The sequence below is a fragment of the Vanellus vanellus genome (assembly GCF_965231255.1).
Source record: "Vanellus vanellus genome assembly, chromosome: 5".
In the NCBI taxonomy this organism is placed as follows: Eukaryota; Metazoa; Chordata; class Aves; order Charadriiformes; family Charadriidae; genus Vanellus; species Vanellus vanellus.
In genome coordinates, this window is record NC_138910.1 from 422,443 (window position 1) to 441,652 (window position 19,210).

Genomic DNA, 19,210 nt, shown 5'->3' on the forward strand with positions numbered 1-19,210 from the left:
CTGCAGGTGGGACCCCACTATGCTTTTCCGCTTCTCAAACCAGGACAGCTTCCGACCCTCCAACGTGGCACATAACAAAGTTGGTTGGCCGTGGGGGTTATAGCAATAAGTATAAGCAAGAGCCTCTCTGCATCCCATGCCTGGGCATCAGCTCTAAACATTGGTCTGATCACTCGGAGAGAGTGAGCATTTTCTGCACAATATGCAGTTAATTTCAGTTGTTAGAAGAGGCCCAGCTAAGAAGCGAAGTTACTGAACAAAATTGGTTCTGTTTTACCTCAAACCAGGACACTGGTAGACAGTTGAACAGGATGGATGTTGCAGAGAGTTACAGTCATGTGAAAGGAGCAGGGTTATAACAGAATTTCCTTTGTAGCCCTTTGTATGTCAGGCGTAAGCAGGGGTTAACATACCTATAAAATTTAAAAAAATTCCTTTTTTTGTTTCCAATGTTTGAATGTTTAATTATATTTCAAAGTGTTCAAGACCAGGTTGGACGAGGCTGGGAGGTGTCCCTGCCCAGGGCAGGGGGGTTGGAACTGGATGATCATTAAGGTCCCTCCCAACCCAAACCATTCTATGAGTATCAGCAAGCTAGGCTGTCGTGGTTCAAGCTAAATGCCTTTTTGACAACTGATGAATGGCCTTATAATTTCATTGTATGGGTTTATAATTGTGTGCAATACTTGATATTAGATAAATCCTCTTCTAAAACAACATAGTAACCTCTCTGGATGAGTGACAGCTTTAAATAGGGTATGGATCAATAGGAGTGCTGGACAATTTGCAGCCGAACTCAAGGAATGTGTATTTTGCTCCCTTATTAAGCACTCATATACAAGGATCGATTTTTGGGCAGAGGGAAGGCTGTCAACAGTAGCAATTCAGCATTTCATGTGATATGATGATCTCAGTTTCCTGCATCTCTCTGGCCATTCTGGGGATGCACTGGCGGATTCTGGCTTTACTTAACTGAGTAATTTTAGGACATAGTCAAATGAACTGTGCTACCATGCAGTGACTTGATTATAAGGCTTTTGTAATGAGCTGGAGCTCTTTTGTATTTAGTCCTAATGGAGATCAATCTCTTCTCATAGTGTGTGATTACTTTGTACTGATGGACAGGTAGATAACTCACTTCACACTCTTTCTAGTCAAGAAAGATGAACCCGCATGTGACTTTAAGAACTAGCTGAAAATTACCCCATTAAATACCCTGCTGCTTATGTTACTCTTTTACGCATAATTCATATAAAGTAGAACAAGCTACAAGGTGATATTCAGTATAATGGTATGCGTAAAGATACTTACTAATATTTAGGGTGCTCTGAAGTAGTAAGGGGATACAGCGCCTGTGATTATCGGACTGCTCCGGGGCTCGGACTGGTCAGCTTCGTGGCGAAGGTCAGTGAACCAGCTGAGCCTCAGGAGCTGACCCAGCCCTTTGTATGTCTGTGGAAATGCTGCTGCTGTAGTCTCCCAGAGGGAGTGCCTGATTGCAGCACTATCTGTGGGAGCCAGTTCTTGGAAAATAGACCGTGTGTATAGCAAATTGTGAAGGACGCCTTAACCTTGAGACTAGATAACAGGAAAGTTGGCAGAAAGAGTAAAACAAGAACAGGTGTCCGCAAGAAAAATAACGCTTGAGCAAGACTAAACAATATGCTAATGTTAACCAATCATGGGTGAAATAACCCTGCGTGCTCGCCGCATGCACAACGCGAGACAGCCAATCAAACAATGCGTGATCGTGTGTACAAGATATGAATGACTATATATGTAACCCGAGTGTTAACAATAAACGGAGCTTAGCGGAGATTGACGCTAACATACATCGTATCGGTGTGCTTGCTCCCCTCTACCTGGCCGCAAGATTCTGGTGACCCCGACGTGATACAGAAGACGTGATACAGAAGCTGCGCTGCAACTGAGAGAGACCAGGACGGCTAAGCGGACGAGAGAAGGTAGAGATCCCGGCTGCTCGAGAGAGGCAGGAAAAAAGAAGAGAAACGTGGCCATGGCTGACCGGTGAGTCAGGCAGACTGCGGACTGGTTCGGGATGGAATCCGCTGTATCAGCGATAGAAAAAGCTACGATAGATGGGTTGTTAAGCGTAGCAAAGAAAACAGGGCACCAAATACCCCGGCAGGAGCTCACAGACTTCTTGTTTTGGTGCCGGCGCCGGGGACTATTACAAGCCACTGGACAGTTATTCGATCAAGACCAGTGGAGGCACATAGGTGAGGAATTATGGCAAAGTGTACAAAGTGGACAAAAAGGGAGTAAGCAGTTAGCGCGGACTTATCGGCAAGTGCGTCTCATGATAGAACAAGTACATGCTGACGCCGAGGTTGCAGCTGCTTTACGAGACGCACTGAGTAAAGGGAGGGAGCAGGCAGAGAAGGAGGAGGCAGATAATCCTACAGATTGGGGGCCTCTCTCTGACCCTGTTCCCCCAGTGAAACCCTTTCACAATATTGCCGCCCCTGTAACCAAAAAGGGCGAGTTCGATGATCTAATTCTGCCCTGGAACCCTAACGAAAAGGTGCCACCGTATCCTAATACCGAGGGGGCTTCTGCACCTCCGGAAGAGCCGACACCAATGGAACTTCAGTTGCCCGAGGTGCCAATAGAACCACCACTAGTACCGTTACCCAAAGATGATTGGGATCTGGCGGAACAGTTAGGAGAACAGAAAGATCTCATGACTAAGCTTTTGCAAGAAATACGGAAGTTGGACAAAAAAGGACATGAGGGAAGGAGGGAGGAACTGTATAAGCGGGCAATGGAGGCTATAAAAGGGGGCCTGGAAAATATAGAGAAACAAGTTGATAAAAGAGATCAGCAGGTATGGGGGGGTCGGGAAGGAATAAAACGAGCAATTAAAGCAGGCAGAATGTCGATAGCAGAAGGTCATAAAGAGCTCAAAAGGATTTTTGGAGCAGCAAACGGCCTGACTGAGGAAGAGAAACGAGAGTTAGAGGAGAAGATATCCCCGGAGGAACAAGATAAGGGATATATCCCAAGAGATTCTAATTTTGATATGAGTAAACGTTGGAGGGGTATTATAACACAGGCTAATTTATCCGGGGAGGTCACCCTTGAGCCCTTTGTGTCTGCCCCCGTGATAACTACGGCAAATGGCCCTGAGTGGAGACCGTTAGATTGGCAGTTGGTCTCCGAGCTCCAGCAGAATATTATGGCTTATGGAGCAAATAACTCGGTTGTGCAGAGACAAATGACTGCCTTCCTGAAGTATCAGGATGTAGTTCCAGCAGACATCAGAGTGCTTATGGAGACTTTGTTAGGACCGACCGCCTTTACATTATTTCTTGCAAAATGGCAAGAAAAATTAGAAGAAAAACAATTAGATAATGTTAATTTACCGGATGGGGACCCGCTACGATTTGCTACTCTACAACAACTGATGGGATCTGGCCCGTATAGAGATCCCCAAAGGCAAGCGGCACTAGCCCCGAGGGTGTTAGCTCAAAGTAAGGCTGCCGCCCTTGAAGCTTTTTCCGTGTTGCCGCAGATGGGGAAGCCCAGCCCCCCATATATACATATAAAGCAAGGGGAAAATGAACCATTTCTTGCCTTTGTTGATAGAATAAGAGAGGCCGTTGATCAGGCCCCTGATATGGATTTTGAGCTAAAAACAACGCGGGTAAAGGAAATAGCAGCTCAGAATGCGAATGGCACTTGTAAACGTTTGCTCGCTACGCTGCGTCCAGGGTCCTCCCTCATACAAATGGTAGAAATTTGTTCTCGAGCTCCCTGGGAAGAGGAGAAGCAAAAGGCGAGCATCCATGCCACCGCCTTAGCCGCTGCACTAAAGCAAGGGAGGTTGGGAAGGGGAGACCGTGGACCAGGAGTGTGCTTTCGATGTGGGAAAATGGATCATCTGAAACGTTTTTGCCCAATACGCCCCTCTAACAATTCGTCTTCTCCTTCTGTGTTCTCGGGAATATGCAATCGCTGTGAAAAATTCGGCCACCGGGCCGCTGAGTGTCGCTCGCGGTTTAAAAAGGATGGTACTCCGTTGCCGGGAAACCAGAACAGCCGTGGATCGGGCGCGGCTCAGAAATACCCGACAAACAGGAGACACGCCACGGTTGCCTCAACGAGCTTGCCGCAGCCACCGCCGGGAGCGCAGGAGTCGATTTGGCCGTGGCAAGAACCGTAACTATTACTACAGGAGAGGTAACCCTAATAGACTCCACGGCAACAGGACCATTGGGGATGGGGTTAAGTGCCTTGCTTTTAGGACGTTCGTCAGCGAGTAGAGCGGGAATTTTTGTGTTACCAGGTCTTATTGATGCCGATTATACGGGAATAATTAAGATAATGATTAAAGTATTTGCTCCTCCTGCAACCATTACCCAAGGAAGCAGAATAGCGCAGCTTGTCCCATTTAAATCGAGAGTGCCTGTTGCAAAACAGGCAATTCGAGGGGCGGGCGCATTTGGTAGTTCAGGACAAACTGCAGGACCTTTGGTCCTCTTTACCACCAAAATTGGGGTAGAAAGACCTCAGTGACAGGTGAGAATAACCCTTGAGGGTGAACCAATGACAGGGACAGAAATCAAAATGATGTTAGACACAGGATCCGATGTTACAATTGTCCCTGCTTCAGCATGGCCAGAGCATTGGCCCCTGACCACGTCTGCTACCGTGGTTAGTGGTATAGGAGGAGCATCAATTACAATGCAAAGTACCCTTTTTTGTTGTATTGAAGATAAACAAGAAAGGAGGCAAGCCTGGGTAAAGCCCTATGTCATGCACACACTCCTGTGGATTTTAGGTCGTGATGTGATGTCCCAATGGGGGATTACATTGCAAACTTCGGGTTTCTGATAGCGGCCATTGAGGGGCAGAGGCTGCCCATGGTAAAACTGCAATGGGAATCAGATGTACCGGTGTGGGTATCTCAGTGGCCGCTGACTGAAGACAAGTTAGAGCCTCTGCAGCAATTAGTCGAGGAACAATTGAAATTAGGACATATTAAGCCATCATTCAGTGAGTGGAATACCCCTATTTTTGTTATAAAAAAGAAATCAGGAAAATGGAGGCTCTGGCATGACCTCAGAGCGGTAAACGCAATAATGAAACCTATGGGGGCATTACAACCAGGCCTGCCTTCTCCAGTCGCACTACCAAAACATTGGCACTTACTGATTGTAGACTTGAAAGATTGTTTTTTCTCTATTCCCCTGCATCCCTTAGATACTGAACGCTTTGCTTTTAGTGTGCCACAGAAAAACACCTGTCGCCCTACACTCAGGTATGAATGGACCGTACTTCCACAAGGTATGCGCAACAGCCCTACAATATGCCAATGGTATGTAAATCTAGCCATAACCAAGTGGAAGTCCAAGTATTGTGACGTGATAGTATATCACTATATGGATGATATCCTGTTAGCCAGAGAACAGGAAATTTCAGAGGATATGGAGAGTCATTTACTGGAATGTCTAGCTGAATATGGCCTACAGATAGCTCATGAGAAGATACAGAAAAATAGCCCTTGGTTATATTTAGGAATGACTATCACAGAAACACGCATTAGGCCAGGAAAGCTGAGACTTCACACAGAAGTTAGAACAGTTAATGACCTACAAAAACTAGTGGGAGACATACAGTGGGTCCGCACATGGTGCGGAATTACCAATGAAGACCTGGAACCCTTATTTAAGTTGTTACAAGGTTCCTCTGACCCAACAGAACCAAGGAAATTAACTACAGAAGCTACTGAAGCATTGATAAAGATTGAACAAAAAATTGGCAATCAACAGGTATACCGCTATGACCCTTCTTCCCCTATAAAGGTTGCAGTCTATGGAACAGAACAGAACCGATCCGCTATAATTATGCAACAAGACAACGAAAAAATTACCATTTTAGAATGGGTATTCCCTGCTCATCTCCCAGGAGCATCAATCACGCCATTGCCCGAGTACATTGGAGGCTTACTATTGCGAGCCAGGGAAAGAGTCAGGTTAGTATTTGGGACAGAGCCAATCTGTTTTATATTACCCTGGAAGACGACTGATCTGATCCACTCATGGGCCGAAAGTTCGGTTGCTTTTGCAATCGCTACCCACGGAGTGGAGCTATCTGTCCACTACCCATCTCGTCCTTTATTTAAAACTACCTCAGTAATAGAAAGAGGTCCCGTTGTTAGCCAAAAGCCTATCCCCGGAGCAAAAACGATCTTTACTGATGCAAGCAGTCGCTCAGGAAAATATGGGTTTGCTTGGAAGGAACATGGAGAGTGGAAAACCAAAACATGGGCAGAAAGAGGCCCTTCTGTCCAAGTATTAGAACTGAAAGCCTTAGTTATGACATTAAGCTACCATGGCTCAGAGCACATTAATGTCGTATCTGATTCACAGTATGCCGTAAGTTTACTAAATAGGATAGAAAACGCTAAGATAGGGAAAATAACCACCCCTTATATAGCAGAATTAACAATACAGCTGTTTAGTTTGTTAGCATCTAGAATTCACCTAGTTTGGTGTACCCGTATGAAAAGTCATACAAATATTCCAGGTATATTTGTAGAAGGCAATGCTGTCATTGACAAAGCTGTTTCCGGAGCACTCTCTTTGCAGGGTTTTGACGCAGCTAAAAAGGCCCATGAATTTTCCATCAATCAGCGCGAGGCTTACGGAGAGAATATGGTATCTCACGAACACAAGCTCGAAGCATTGTAGCTGCCTGTCCAGACTGTGCTCGACTTCCCCCCCTGCAGCAGCAAGGAGTTAACCCAAGAGGACTCGACTCACGAGCTGTATGGCAAACGGACATCACGGAGTATCCATCGTTTGGACGGTTGAGATACCTACATGTTTCTGTGGACACACACAGCCACGCTGTTTGGGCAACGGCACTCTCTTCGTCTGCATTCCGATGCGTGCGACAGCATTGGCTGCAAGCGTTTGCAGTCTTAGGGGTTCCACAAACTATAAAAACTGATAATGGGCCGAGCTACACCAGTAAAAACTGCAACGACTTTTTGACGCGATGGTCCATTCAACATATCACCGGAATCCCATACAATAGCACTGGCCAAGCTATTATAGAAAGACGGCACCAAGACATTAAAAGACTAATTAATTCTTTGAAAAAAGAGGGGGAGATGCCCCTCAACACACATGAGATCGTAGCAAAGGCTTGTTATGTAATAAATTGGAAAAATCCAGTAGCACTCAATGAAAAAGATCTAGAATTACCAATTAACATTCATTTTTCAAAACAGTCTATAACGCTAAGTAAGGTGCCAGTCCAGGTATGGGACCCTAAGGCCGGAAAGTGGGAAAAAGATCAATACACTCTACTTATGTGGGGACGGGGATATGCTTGTGTCTCTACAGGTGACGAGCAACCCCACTGGGTACCTGCGAAATGGGTGCGACCCGACCTAGCCACGATGGATAAGTAGACTGTTTTTCATTCTCTATGAACTTACGCAGAAGAAATAACGCAGAGTGAGGAACGGCAGCGCAGAGAACCATCGCCGAGGAAGATAAGAAGGCATTAACCGACCCACCTGTAAATTAGATAACATAGACGCTTGGTGCTGGTTTTGTTGAGGCGAAATCCTTAGGGAGTTTTGGTTTCGTTTCGATAAAACTAGTACTAGGTGCGCTTGCAATAATCACTATATACTAAGTGCGCTTGTAATAATCCTAATTGCTTTATGGAATTATTGTGGTGTTAAATAAGAAAAGAAAATGAAAGTTTTGATTATGCTATTGATTACCCTTTGGGGAATCCAACAGGAAGATGCCTTATGGATTCCACCACAGCCTAAGACTAACATTTGGGTAACCATGGCGAACCTGACCAAACAGGATGCGATTTGTTTGTCACTATCCTCGCCTGGAAACCCGTTTTCTACATGCCTGGTGGGTCTGCCGGCAGATAATTGGCCATGCCCTAAGCTACCAGTTTGTAATTCCACCGAGCCAAAGAGCACAGTAGATAACTGGGATAGTTGGGTCCCACGCCTGCCCCTAGCACCCCAAGAACCTCAAGAATTGGAATTGTTAGGCTCTGTAAAAGTTGACGCATGCGTAATGTTTAATTATTCTAGTAAACAATCAGGGCCAATGAACCACATCACTGTAGTAAACTCCAGTTTACCTATATATCGAAATAGCACCTTCTGGTGCAATTATACATCACCAAACATTTCAGTATCTACAAACAACACTCTCGTACTGCCGGCGGGATACTTTTTGATCTGTGGGGACCGAGCTCGGTCTGGTATACCATCCAGGTTAAAAGGAGGTCCATGTACCTTAGGATGACTCTCATTACTCACCCCTAATACATCGATGATCTTGAACATGCGTCGTCACTATCACCGAAGTAAAAGATTTGTGCATGCATTTAATAGCGGCTGTAGAGATAATGTACAGTTTTGGTCCCCTGAGAAAATCATAGCAGCACCTGGCCGCAACAACTATCCGTCTCTACTGGCACGAAAAAAAAAACGTTGAACTTTGTTCCTTCCTGTGGCAGGATAGTGCTCTTTGCACAAACCGCCCGCAGGCAGTTGGACCAGACAGCTGTTGTGACCTTGCTTGTTATTAGCCTCTGCCGCACCCATGGCATTCTTTTATAACCGCTTTTATTCCCTAGACTAACCACGGAGGCAAGAACTTTCTATTTTTTGCAATTTAATAGCATACCTTCCCCATGAACACTGCCTAACTGTGTACTTTTCCTGGCCTGTGTTCAGAAGGGGTGTGATCAAACCTGAAATTTCATCTGTCTGTGTTAACCAGTCTGCCCTCACTCTGTGGCAGCACTCCCTATGTCTTTGAATAATGCGTAGGAGTTGAATCAAGTTTACATGCAGTTTCAGCAGAAAGAAATGCTTTGAACCTGTGAAGAGAACCAAAACCTTAATCTTATGTATGAGTGCCCATGTTTAACAATGGCATGGGCAGTTACGTGTGATGGTAGCTCTGAAGAAGCCATTGCATTCTCTTTTTAAAACACCATAAAGTGTTCCTGTTCTGATATTTTTTCTTGTCCCCACGTCTCCCTCTAGAGCTTGCCTACAGATGTGATTAGTTCCTCAATTTTCTTTTTAACTTCACTTTTTGTTTTTTGGAAACTCACTAGGTTCCACCTACAAGGGAAACTGTTGTCTTAATTGTTTGCTTGCATGAGCCAACACATCACTGAAGATTCAATGTGCAGATTCATAGTATTCTCATTGGCGAAGTGTTTTAGCACAGACCATCATCCTCATCATTCTTTGAGTTACTAAATCCTTTTGCTATGGGGAAAGAGCTGGTTTTAAAATATTTGCAGTGACAGACTTCACAGTGGAAGAGCAAACGTTTAGCTTTCTGCTCTGTGTTTAGGCTTAACCCTCCTCCTAATAGTTCCGTTGATGGAGCTATGAGTGTCTGACATTTAATTTCCCAGGGTAACGCTGCTGCTGGTGAGTGGCAGGTTTTCATTGTTCTTCATAAGGCCTTCTGTTAGCGCACCGATGGATCTCTGAATCCAAAAAAGTCTACCGTGCTAGTGATCAGCTCATGTGAACTGATGGAAGTCTACCCTAGGAATTTCCGACAGTCTGTTCGTTAGCTATGTCATGCAAAGCTCTCATGTGGTATGCTGACTTTTTCCCAGCTTGTCTTCAGTAACTAATGAAAAAAAAAAAAGATCCCTTGTGTGAAAGTCCCGCAGGACTCATTTCAGCAGAAACAGGGATACAAAATGTCGATATTTTTGTACATGGTATTACTTTTTAATTATTTCTAACACCTGTATGAAGCTTTGTATAAATGCATGTTACACTGTGAGGACACAGATGTCCTAGGTAGGATATACAGAACTTGTGTATAAATTTTCTAGTGTGAGCACAACTAAGAATAACAAGAAGCTCAGTCAACAACCTGAGTATTTACGCAGCTGCATGGATAGATTTTGCAGCCTCCACTGAGTTCCACATTATTGAAGCTACACATTTAACAATAATCAAAGTAGACCTAAGCTTTAGTTCCCAAACTGTGCCACTTGGCCCTTTGGGGTTACTGAATTCGTATGAAGTGTTTTAGAGAAGTGTGTTGTCATGACAGTGTTTCCAGTGACGCATACGAAGAGACAGATTGATGTGCAATCCAAGTTACCGACACATAACTGTAACCCGTTTTCCTGCTTCTTCCTTTAGTGTAAAAGACACACATACAACAATCCAATGTAACTGTGTTATCGGTCTGTTGTTTGTAAATCTCCCTTGTATTCTCTAAGCTCCTCTGGCCAGAGGAAAGTTGAAACGCACTGATATTATTAGATAAATGAAAACAATGTAAATTAAGGGTTAGTCTGAACTGAATGTTGTTGTCCAGTGTGCTTTTTCCTTCTCTCATGAACTGTAATTATTCTCCCGTGTGGAGTATACAAGTAATTCCCCCATTTTGCAGTTCTTCACTGACCTTTGTCAAGTCTTGACCTTTGACAAGAAACAAGTCAACTCTTCCTCGCACGCGTTCCACTGTGGTGGGCAGTCGCACATGTGGATGACAAGGTGGAGCAAAGCAGAATGCCAAAACAGTAATGGGTCGTGAAGGCTGCACCAAAGTAAGTCTTTTGAGCTGCTCTCGTTAGAACAGTGTTTTGTTTCTCAGGCACAGAGCCTCAGTCTTGCACGTTGTGTTTCTGACTCTTGCTTATTTTCCAGTGTTTATAGTCCATTGTCTACCTGATGTACATTTGTATGTGTAGGACGGATGGTATATTATCGTGAATATACCCTTCCTGACCGTCATTTTAATAGCAAAACAATTGATATTAGAACTTGATATCAACAGCACGAGGCTTATTTGCTATAATAAACTCAGTTGCAGAATTGGCATTTAAGCAGAGGGTATGGTGCAGAAGTAGCAAGTCAGTTTAAAGCAGAAGGCACCTCACTGTTACCTATGAGACTGATTGCTATCAGTCAGTGCTTTTCTAGAATAAGTAATGTGTTCAAGTTGTTTGCTGATACAGTACACATTTCTTATTTCCTATGTCCATTAGTTTTTTAGGAAGTGATGCGTCCGTATGGAACTCTGCGTTTGGTCTCAGTCCAGATGTGAGTCATTGCATGGAAATATGAGCATTCAGTGTGCTCTAAGCCATGGAAGAATGAAAAGATATACTTTTCCAGTTTTTGTTTTCTATTTTCACCAGAAAGTTATACAGAGAATGTAACTGTTCCATAGGAGGGAGTAAAATGAAATTATGCTAAAATAGCACAAAACATTAAGTTACCGTTTGAGTAAACTTATTAAACATATGCAGAACTTACTTAGAAAATGTAATTAATCCTTTCCCTTCAAACACCCTCCTTGACAACATACAAGGTTAAGGGAAAAATGACTGGGTTTCTGTATTTCAGCTCTTCATCTGTAGGTGGTTCACTTTCTAAAGACTTAAAGATCTGGCTTCCTTCATTGGAAAAATGCATGCTGTTGCTTTTCGCCTCCCATATATGCTCTAGCTGCTCAAATAGCTGATAGAAAGCCTTTGAGATGTAGGGCTGTGCATGCTTTGGTTCTTTGTTTTGGCACTGCCCGTTTTAAAATGCTGCCATAAATGAAATCGTGCTCACGGCAGATTGAAATTAAAGTACACAAGTCTCAGAGAAGTCTCCATGATTTCTTCTCAAAACTGAGAACACAGGCTTTTGACAGTTAACATTTACTCTGAGAAATAATCTGTTCCAGATATTCTGCTGAAACTTGTACCAGGTTTGTGGCGACACAAACACTGTCCCCACACAGATTTGAGGAGGGGCTTAGTGAAGCAAACTGTCAGTGCAGGCGTTGGTACAGGCTCTAAGCTTGTGTGTTACTTCAGTTTTATTGATTTGTTTGGTTTTAGCAGTATGGTTTCGGAATAGATGTCTGGTGGGGAAAGCTACGTAGCTGATGATGGCTTTGATTGTCCTACACCATGTTCACGAAACCCAATGATCAGAACTGTTTTTCTGGGGTTAATCTAAAAGTCCTCTAGAATATTCCAGTTATACGTTTTTAAGCATACCTGATTAGGTTTTATGAAAATAGCACATCTAGGATGATTACGCTAGCGTGGCTAATTATGATGTAATTATCAACTCTACTGTTAATTAAAATGCCATAAAGAAAGCTAAGTGTTATTTTTTTTTTTATGGCCTGAAAAACCTAATAAAAGCAAAAAGAAAACTCCGTATTTTTTGAAAATACACGCATTTTAAACTGATGAAAGTTGTATGCACCTAAATATAAAATATTTAGAATCTCAAATAAAGTAATGCTGTCTTTGGATAAAGGAACTCACAAAATACCGCTTTGATGCTAATTGTGTGCAAATGAAGAACCTTGTTGCTGATTTCTGGCGTCCTTTGCAGACTGTGACTTCTCCCACCTCTGTTGTGTGTTTGGAGATGTCTCTCGCCGTATACCCCATCAGAATGCTCTGAACGTTGCCCTGCTCCTCATTTAGGCTTCTCTGAGGTAAAACAGCAAGGTCTTCTCCTTAACAAGGAGCAATTGCACGTTGCCGACAGTGCTTTGTGTACACCAGTCTTACAGCATGTTTTCATACGTTAAGGGCTTGGCTGGGAAAGAACTTGGACCGCTGGCTGTCTTCCCGTCTTACTTTTGCCAGACTCAGTGACTGACCATTTATTTCAAATCTGTCTTGATGATTAGATGTGCTAATCTTCTAAGAACCTGAAATGGGTTCTTGCCTCATTGCCAGAAATGAGTCCATGCACCTTTGTGCCACAGCACATGAAGATTCCTCCAGTCTCTTCTGTCCAGTCGTACCTATGAGATAGTCGGTCTCAAAACGACAGCTTTTCTTCCAAGCCCTTCATCTGCTGTTGTTGACAGCTGCAGTAATTTACCCATGGCCACAAAGTCACGTTTTGTTTTGTTTTGTTAAAAGTTGATTAATGTTTACATCGTTGCCTTTTACGAGCATCAGTCTTGCAGTAACCCAAACACAGAATGCACGCATGACCGATGTCCTCGGCGGAGATGTTTTCCCTTCACCTAAGCCAGGTCTGCTAGCTCTGATAGGCTACAGAATTTGTCTTTTTCAGGTGTTCACAATCCTTCGCCTTATAGCTAAATCTTGTTTTTCTGCATAACTCATCTCTGCTCCTACCGGGCTCATCCACATCTCTCTTCATTTGCTCCCCTGTACAGTTGGGTTTGGCCGTGAAGGGTTCGTTTCACTTGGCAGTTCAGCCGGATTCGCGAGGGCTGTTGCGGCTTCGCAGAGCTGTGCTGTCATGCCACAGCTAGCTGTTCTCCCTGGGGCTGTACACCTCTGTGTACGTGCCGAGAATTAGTATTTTAGGATATATCGTAGATCTCTGCGCTACACTAAGATGAGTCACTCCTTTTCGCACCCTGTGAGCATACAGGAGGAACTTTGTAAGGCAGTGCAAGACTGCAGCACTTACACTCACTTCAGTCAGAGGGGACTCGGTACGAAGCAGCAATACCCAGCTTGGGCAGGAGCCGTCTGCTCGAAGCGAGACCCCTGGCTGAGCAAACGAAGTGCCTGGTGGTTAGAAATGGGAGAGACAGTAGCTGAGGAAAGGTTCCAGCTGACTACAGTTCAGCCATAGCTTCAAGACAACTAGTAGAAGTCAAAGAATCATCTCATGAATGCTGTCCTGAGAAAAATGTCTCATTTGTCCTTTCATGTACTTGTACGTAACTGTATCAATTCACCAACGCTTCAGGTCAGAGCAGGTATGACCTCCCTTGCCTAACTTGTTCATAATGGACACTTCTCATTCAGGCAGGAGTAAAGACCACACACACACACACGTGAGGCATCTTTTTAGGGGTCAGGATTCTTTTCGGCCTATTTAAATAACGATCCTAATTCCATTACGATTAATCTCATTTTTGAGCATATTGTATTTAGGCTTTTTACAAGACAGAGAATCGCGAACACACGTTACTTTGAGCACTTGTTTCCCATTGTTCTGTGGCATTTAGCGAGTGGAACTGTTTCACTGAGGTCAGTGCTGCTTCCAGTTGAACTCCGTGGGAGTTATTTACACAGAAGGACACGTACAAGCCTGCTGCTGAGTCTCACTGTACACCTCCTCGATCTGTTCTAATCCAAATTGTATTTAACTCCCTGCTTTTTAATTCCGCTTTTTCTTTCACCATATTTGCAGTTATTAGAAAGGCGGCAACAAAGCAGTGAATGGCCCAGGCTGCTATTACTATTTAACTTCCAAATTAGCATCAACTTCCAAGGACATCCACTTTTTCAGAAAGTTAACAATTTTTCTTTCTCAGGGAGTATCAATCTGAATACAGAATTGTGAATACAACGCATTTTAAAAGCATTCTGCTTAAATTCACGCTCATGACATTTTGAAACAGACCCAAAAGCCAGACCGCACTATGCAAGTGAACAATGAAATGAAATTGCGCTCTATTTCTTCCCCACTTCCACACGTTCAGTCGGAAACTACACATAAAGGGAAATTAACCAACAAATACACTGTACAGGTAATTTTAATCAGTATAGCGCCAAGACATAATGTGTAAAAATACATAAATGAGACCAATAAAACCAAGATAAAACATAATGAACTATATATATATATTCTACAGCACGAAAGATCCAGACTGGGGGTGCTGTCCCGAATCTTGCTGGTTTTGATCTCGATGAAACTGCCTCAGACGAGAAGCAAAAATCATTCCATGATACAGCTGCTTTGTTGAAATGACCGCCTCCCTCTGCTTTGGAGAGTTATCAGCAGATTCAAAGCAGCAGTAACAGACTGTGACCCTCGCCAGTCTATTATTTTGTTATCTGTAGCTAATCTAAATCTTCCTGGGACAATGAAATGCCAAATAAGTGCACTGGGCTCAGAGCTTACCACCTTTAGCAGGTCAGCAACGCTGCTCTGCGCTGCTCTGCCTACCGCAGCTCTGCCTACCGCAGCTCGCACAGGGCTCTGGAGGGAGGTAGAGACGTGATGAAAGATCAGCCGCGAAATTATTGTTGCAAGAAACAAACTCAGAGTTGAGTAAACAGAAACTATTTTCTATCTTAAAAGAAAAAATAAAGTCTTCTAGGAGAGAAAAGGCACCGTCTGCACAAAACTGGCCCTCAGCAGCACACGCTGCCCTGCAGCCAGCGGGGAAGGGCACGGCGGGCTGGCGGCGCCGGGACATCACTCACTACTTCTGCTGTGCTGTTCACCCCTTTCCTTTCTGCTCCCTTTGCAGTGGGGGGCTGAAGGAGCCCAGCTCATTAAGGAAAAGTGAATTTGCTGTATAAACTGAAGTCCGAGCAGTTGTGCTTACCTCTTCCCATTTCACTGATGCAGTCAGGGTATTTGGAAGCACTGAAAACCAAAGAAAAGTGCGATCACGGGGGACAATAACTGTGATTACAGACGGTATAAAGTTAACAGACTACGACGTGAGGAAAGTATGTGACTTAGCTACTTAAAATAATCAAAGATTTTTATTATAAATAGGACCAAGCAGAGTGTAGTGCAAATGGAGACTATCTTTTCTATGAAAGCAAGATCATCTTAATTTCCTTGGGGAGAGCAAGGGGAGAAGTAGAGGAGTGATGGGAAGAAAACGGGAGAGTTCTGAAACATCTCGGATTGCCCATATCAAAAGTAGACCCACTAGTCTGAGGAGTAACAGGAGGAAAGTGCAGAATGTTATACTTTGGTCTGCCAGCCTGACAAATTCAGAATGTATGCCATGAACAAAGCGTGGAAAACGGCCCAAATGTTTTGATATATTTAGCCTGCTTAAAAACATGCAATTAGACTTCATATTCATGGTATTTGTTTCAAATATCACACACAGAAAATAAAAAAATGAAGAGGGAACAGCTTTCCATGGATGAGACTTCCATATTTATTGTTACTCCATGTGCATAGAAAATGGCAGTGAAGTTTCTTATGAAATAGGCGGGGAATGGGAGAGGTGGAGATATACCGGACTGGACTTTGTGCTTCAAAATTACACTATTCATTTTTAAAAGTTTTTTTTTTTCTTTTAAAATTTGTAACATTTTCTTGGATTTTGTTTTGTGTACGATGTTTCAAATTCCTTTTAAAATGACACACTGCATTACAAATGGATGGCACTTGAAACCGACGTGGCATTTCCATATTTACACCAACGAAAGAAATTTACAAGACGTGATAGCGTACAATCTGACATTTAGTAATAGCAATAAAACAAGGGCATCCATTTTATTTTTTCTGTACAAACTATCAGAACAAGACTTTTATTCACATAAAAAAAAATCAGCTTTAATTTGCTCTGACCTACACACTTTCCAAATTCATTTTACTCAATTCTCAAACCTTTCATCACATCGCCCACACCCTCACCAGACTACAGGAGCTACAAGTAATTATACCTAACATCTAAACAGAGCAAAAAACCATCCCTTCCAGTTTTTCTTCCTCACAATTCTTCACTCAAAAAAATAATTCAAAAAAAATAAAATCTTCCTTGTTCCTTCTTTTATTTCACTTTCACATTTCATAACCAAAACAACAAATGAGGCCGTTCCACTTCTTCTCACGCAAGATGAGAAACACGCTCTTGTTTTTTCTCTTTGATGCTACACCCAGGAGTCAGGTGAGCCCGGGTACTGTTCTGCTCTATAAGACGACCGTCTGGTGGAATAAAAGTCTACGTAATTTGTGGTTGATTTCAGTCCGTATTGTGTCGTGTAATCTGAAGTAGCAGGAAAGTGAACTCGATCATCAAAATACGGGTCTTCATAGCTATGTGGGGACTGCAAGTACAATCTGTACGCATCGTAGTTTTTTCTGTTGGTATCTTCTTGACTGTAGTACAACTGCTGATGCTGTTGACAAAGCGACAGAAAAATAAGCTTTCAGAATATAAACTTACACACACGATACAGAACCTTTCCCTAAAAAGTTCAGTGCAGCTCTACCAACGCCGATAGTAACACAGGTTTCAAATGAAATGTACCTCATTTTTAAATGAAACTAACTGGGGGAAAAGCCTCTAAGCCTGCCCGCAGATCTCCTTCCGCGGTCCCTGGGAACCTAGGCATGCTCCAAAAGCGGTACCTTTAGAGCATAAGGAGAAAGTCTAGAACCTGACCACACCTCCCAAAGAACAAAGTCAAGTCGGAAAAGTGGTCTCAGATCCCACCACGTGAAGAACACACTAAAATATGTGACTATAAAAAGAAACCCAAGGTGACAGAAGCAACATAAGGAATTGCCAGTTGGAGTACACTCCGGCCTGGTAACCAACTCTGCCAGGGATACACTCCAAAAAGCAGCGCTGCAGTATCACGGGGCACACTCCAGCTCCATTAAGCACTATATGCCGAGTCTCGTTATTGGCATCATTTCAAAATAAAGTTTTGCAGTCACCTGTAGTCGTCTATTTTGTTCTCTTGCTGGTGAGGAATAGGAACTGATGTAAATTGGTGAAGGTTTGCTGGAACCTGTGAGGAAACAGTTTATGGCATAAACTTCAGTCTTTATTCTTTCACCTGTAAGACTATTTGCTTCTATTTTACTTAGAAGAAATTATGTAGCACCCAAACAATCAAGTCTGCAGATGTCAGTATCTACTAATAATATAATACAGTACCACAATACAGGCAAATTTTGTTCCTCAGCAGTAGCTAAATTGAAACCAAGAGGCTTTTTTGCATTGCTGTCTTTTGGTTTCCAGAGTAATAACTTTTAAAACAAGGAATTTCCTTCTCTTTATTCACCGTCATCTCCACTGTTTTGATACATGTCAAATGGCAAGAAGGAAAAGGGAGATGAGGGAAAAGGTGAAGTCTTGGTATAACTTAGTAATATAATAGTAGTGTATTATTATAATATACAACTGCACATTATTATTTATAACACAATGTAATATATATAATGTGCATAATGTAACAATTTTCTGTAATATGATTTAAAATATAAATAAAAATTCCAAACACCTCTCACCTCCCAATATATAAACTGGTCTTCTCTTATTCTGGTAACGTGCAATTTTAAAGAAAAGAGCAGAAGAGTCAGATGAAACCCTGCTCTGTTCCACACACAATGAATATAATGAATAAAAACGGAAATCAACATGAAGTAGTGACAAGCCTGCTAATGCAACTGTCCGGGTTATGATTGTATAAACTCCTCAGATAAGGAATATTTACGTACTCCAGTTAAAAGCTCACCTAACTGGTTATCTTACCAGTATATATGTCTTTATGTGTAATGACATCGCCTTGGTTATTATAATACTGCATAGAAGGTTGTGTTCTATCATATTCAGAGCGGGGTTCTCGAATTCCTAATAAAGCCGGGGACGAGGACGTGCTGCCAACTGACAAAAAAAGAGAGATTATCATTCAGGCTTTTCCACCCCTAACCTTCTCTCCGTTCTCTCCGCAGCCCCACCTTCCTCGAGGCTTCGCAAGGGAGAGACACGCGGGTTCCAGACAGAACTAGGACACAGCTTTTCCTGGGTGGAGAACCCCAGTGACAAAAGCCACCAACAACATACCACAAGATTTATAATGTTATACGTTAGGGGTGAAGCACTGCGCTATAATGCTTACAACGGCAGTAAGAGACCTTACCCACTCCAGTTTGCGTGAGACATAATTTGTTTCCGTTTAGATGGTGATACTCCTGCTAATGTTTATGATTTTATGTAAGTTATACTTAAAGAGAGTCTTTAAGTCTATCCTATCACTTGGGTCAGGACAGAAGAATTTATGGTCTGCCTGGCTGAAGTGATCCACGTCCACACTGGATTACTGCTCTTTGATTAGCACACAGAAGCGTATCTTGGACGTTTTGTGCTCCAGTTGGCTGATGACCATTGTAAGATCATAACAATGGATTCTTTACTTTATATTCTTACAGTCAACAGCTGAATCTCTACTGTACCTCTAAAAAGTTTGTTCTAAATCTTCCGTTTTACAGACCACTCCGGTTTTGTTGGCTTAGAAAGACTCCAGTAACACAGGAGAAGAATACTTTAAAATGATTTCTAGAAATTTTGCTTCAAAATTAATCAATGATATCTTCTTCCATCAGCTGTGTTCATTACGTCATAGCTCATGTTTCTGTGTTGTTATGGATAGTTTGTTTACTGATATTATCCTGGCATATTCATGGCTAAAAAAGCTAAATATGGGGGACCCATTA

The 19,210-nt window shown here is 42.8% G+C and overlaps 1 protein-coding gene across 1 annotated transcript in view; it reads right to left on the reverse strand.

Moving 5' to 3' along the window:
• Positions 1-15,904: 15,904 nt before the first annotated feature.
• Positions 15,905-19,210, reverse strand: part of PKP4 (plakophilin 4) — a 73,115-nt gene continuing 69,809 nt past the window's right edge. The window contains exons 19-21 of the mRNA XM_082483955.1: positions 18,249-18,380; positions 17,429-17,502; positions 15,905-16,884 (exon numbers count right to left, since the gene is read on the reverse strand). Coding sequence (XP_082340081.1) covers positions 16,636-16,884; positions 17,429-17,502; positions 18,249-18,380 — 455 coding nt within the window. The 3' untranslated portion in view covers positions 15,905-16,635. The remainder of the gene's footprint in view (positions 16,885-17,428; positions 17,503-18,248; positions 18,381-19,210) is intronic.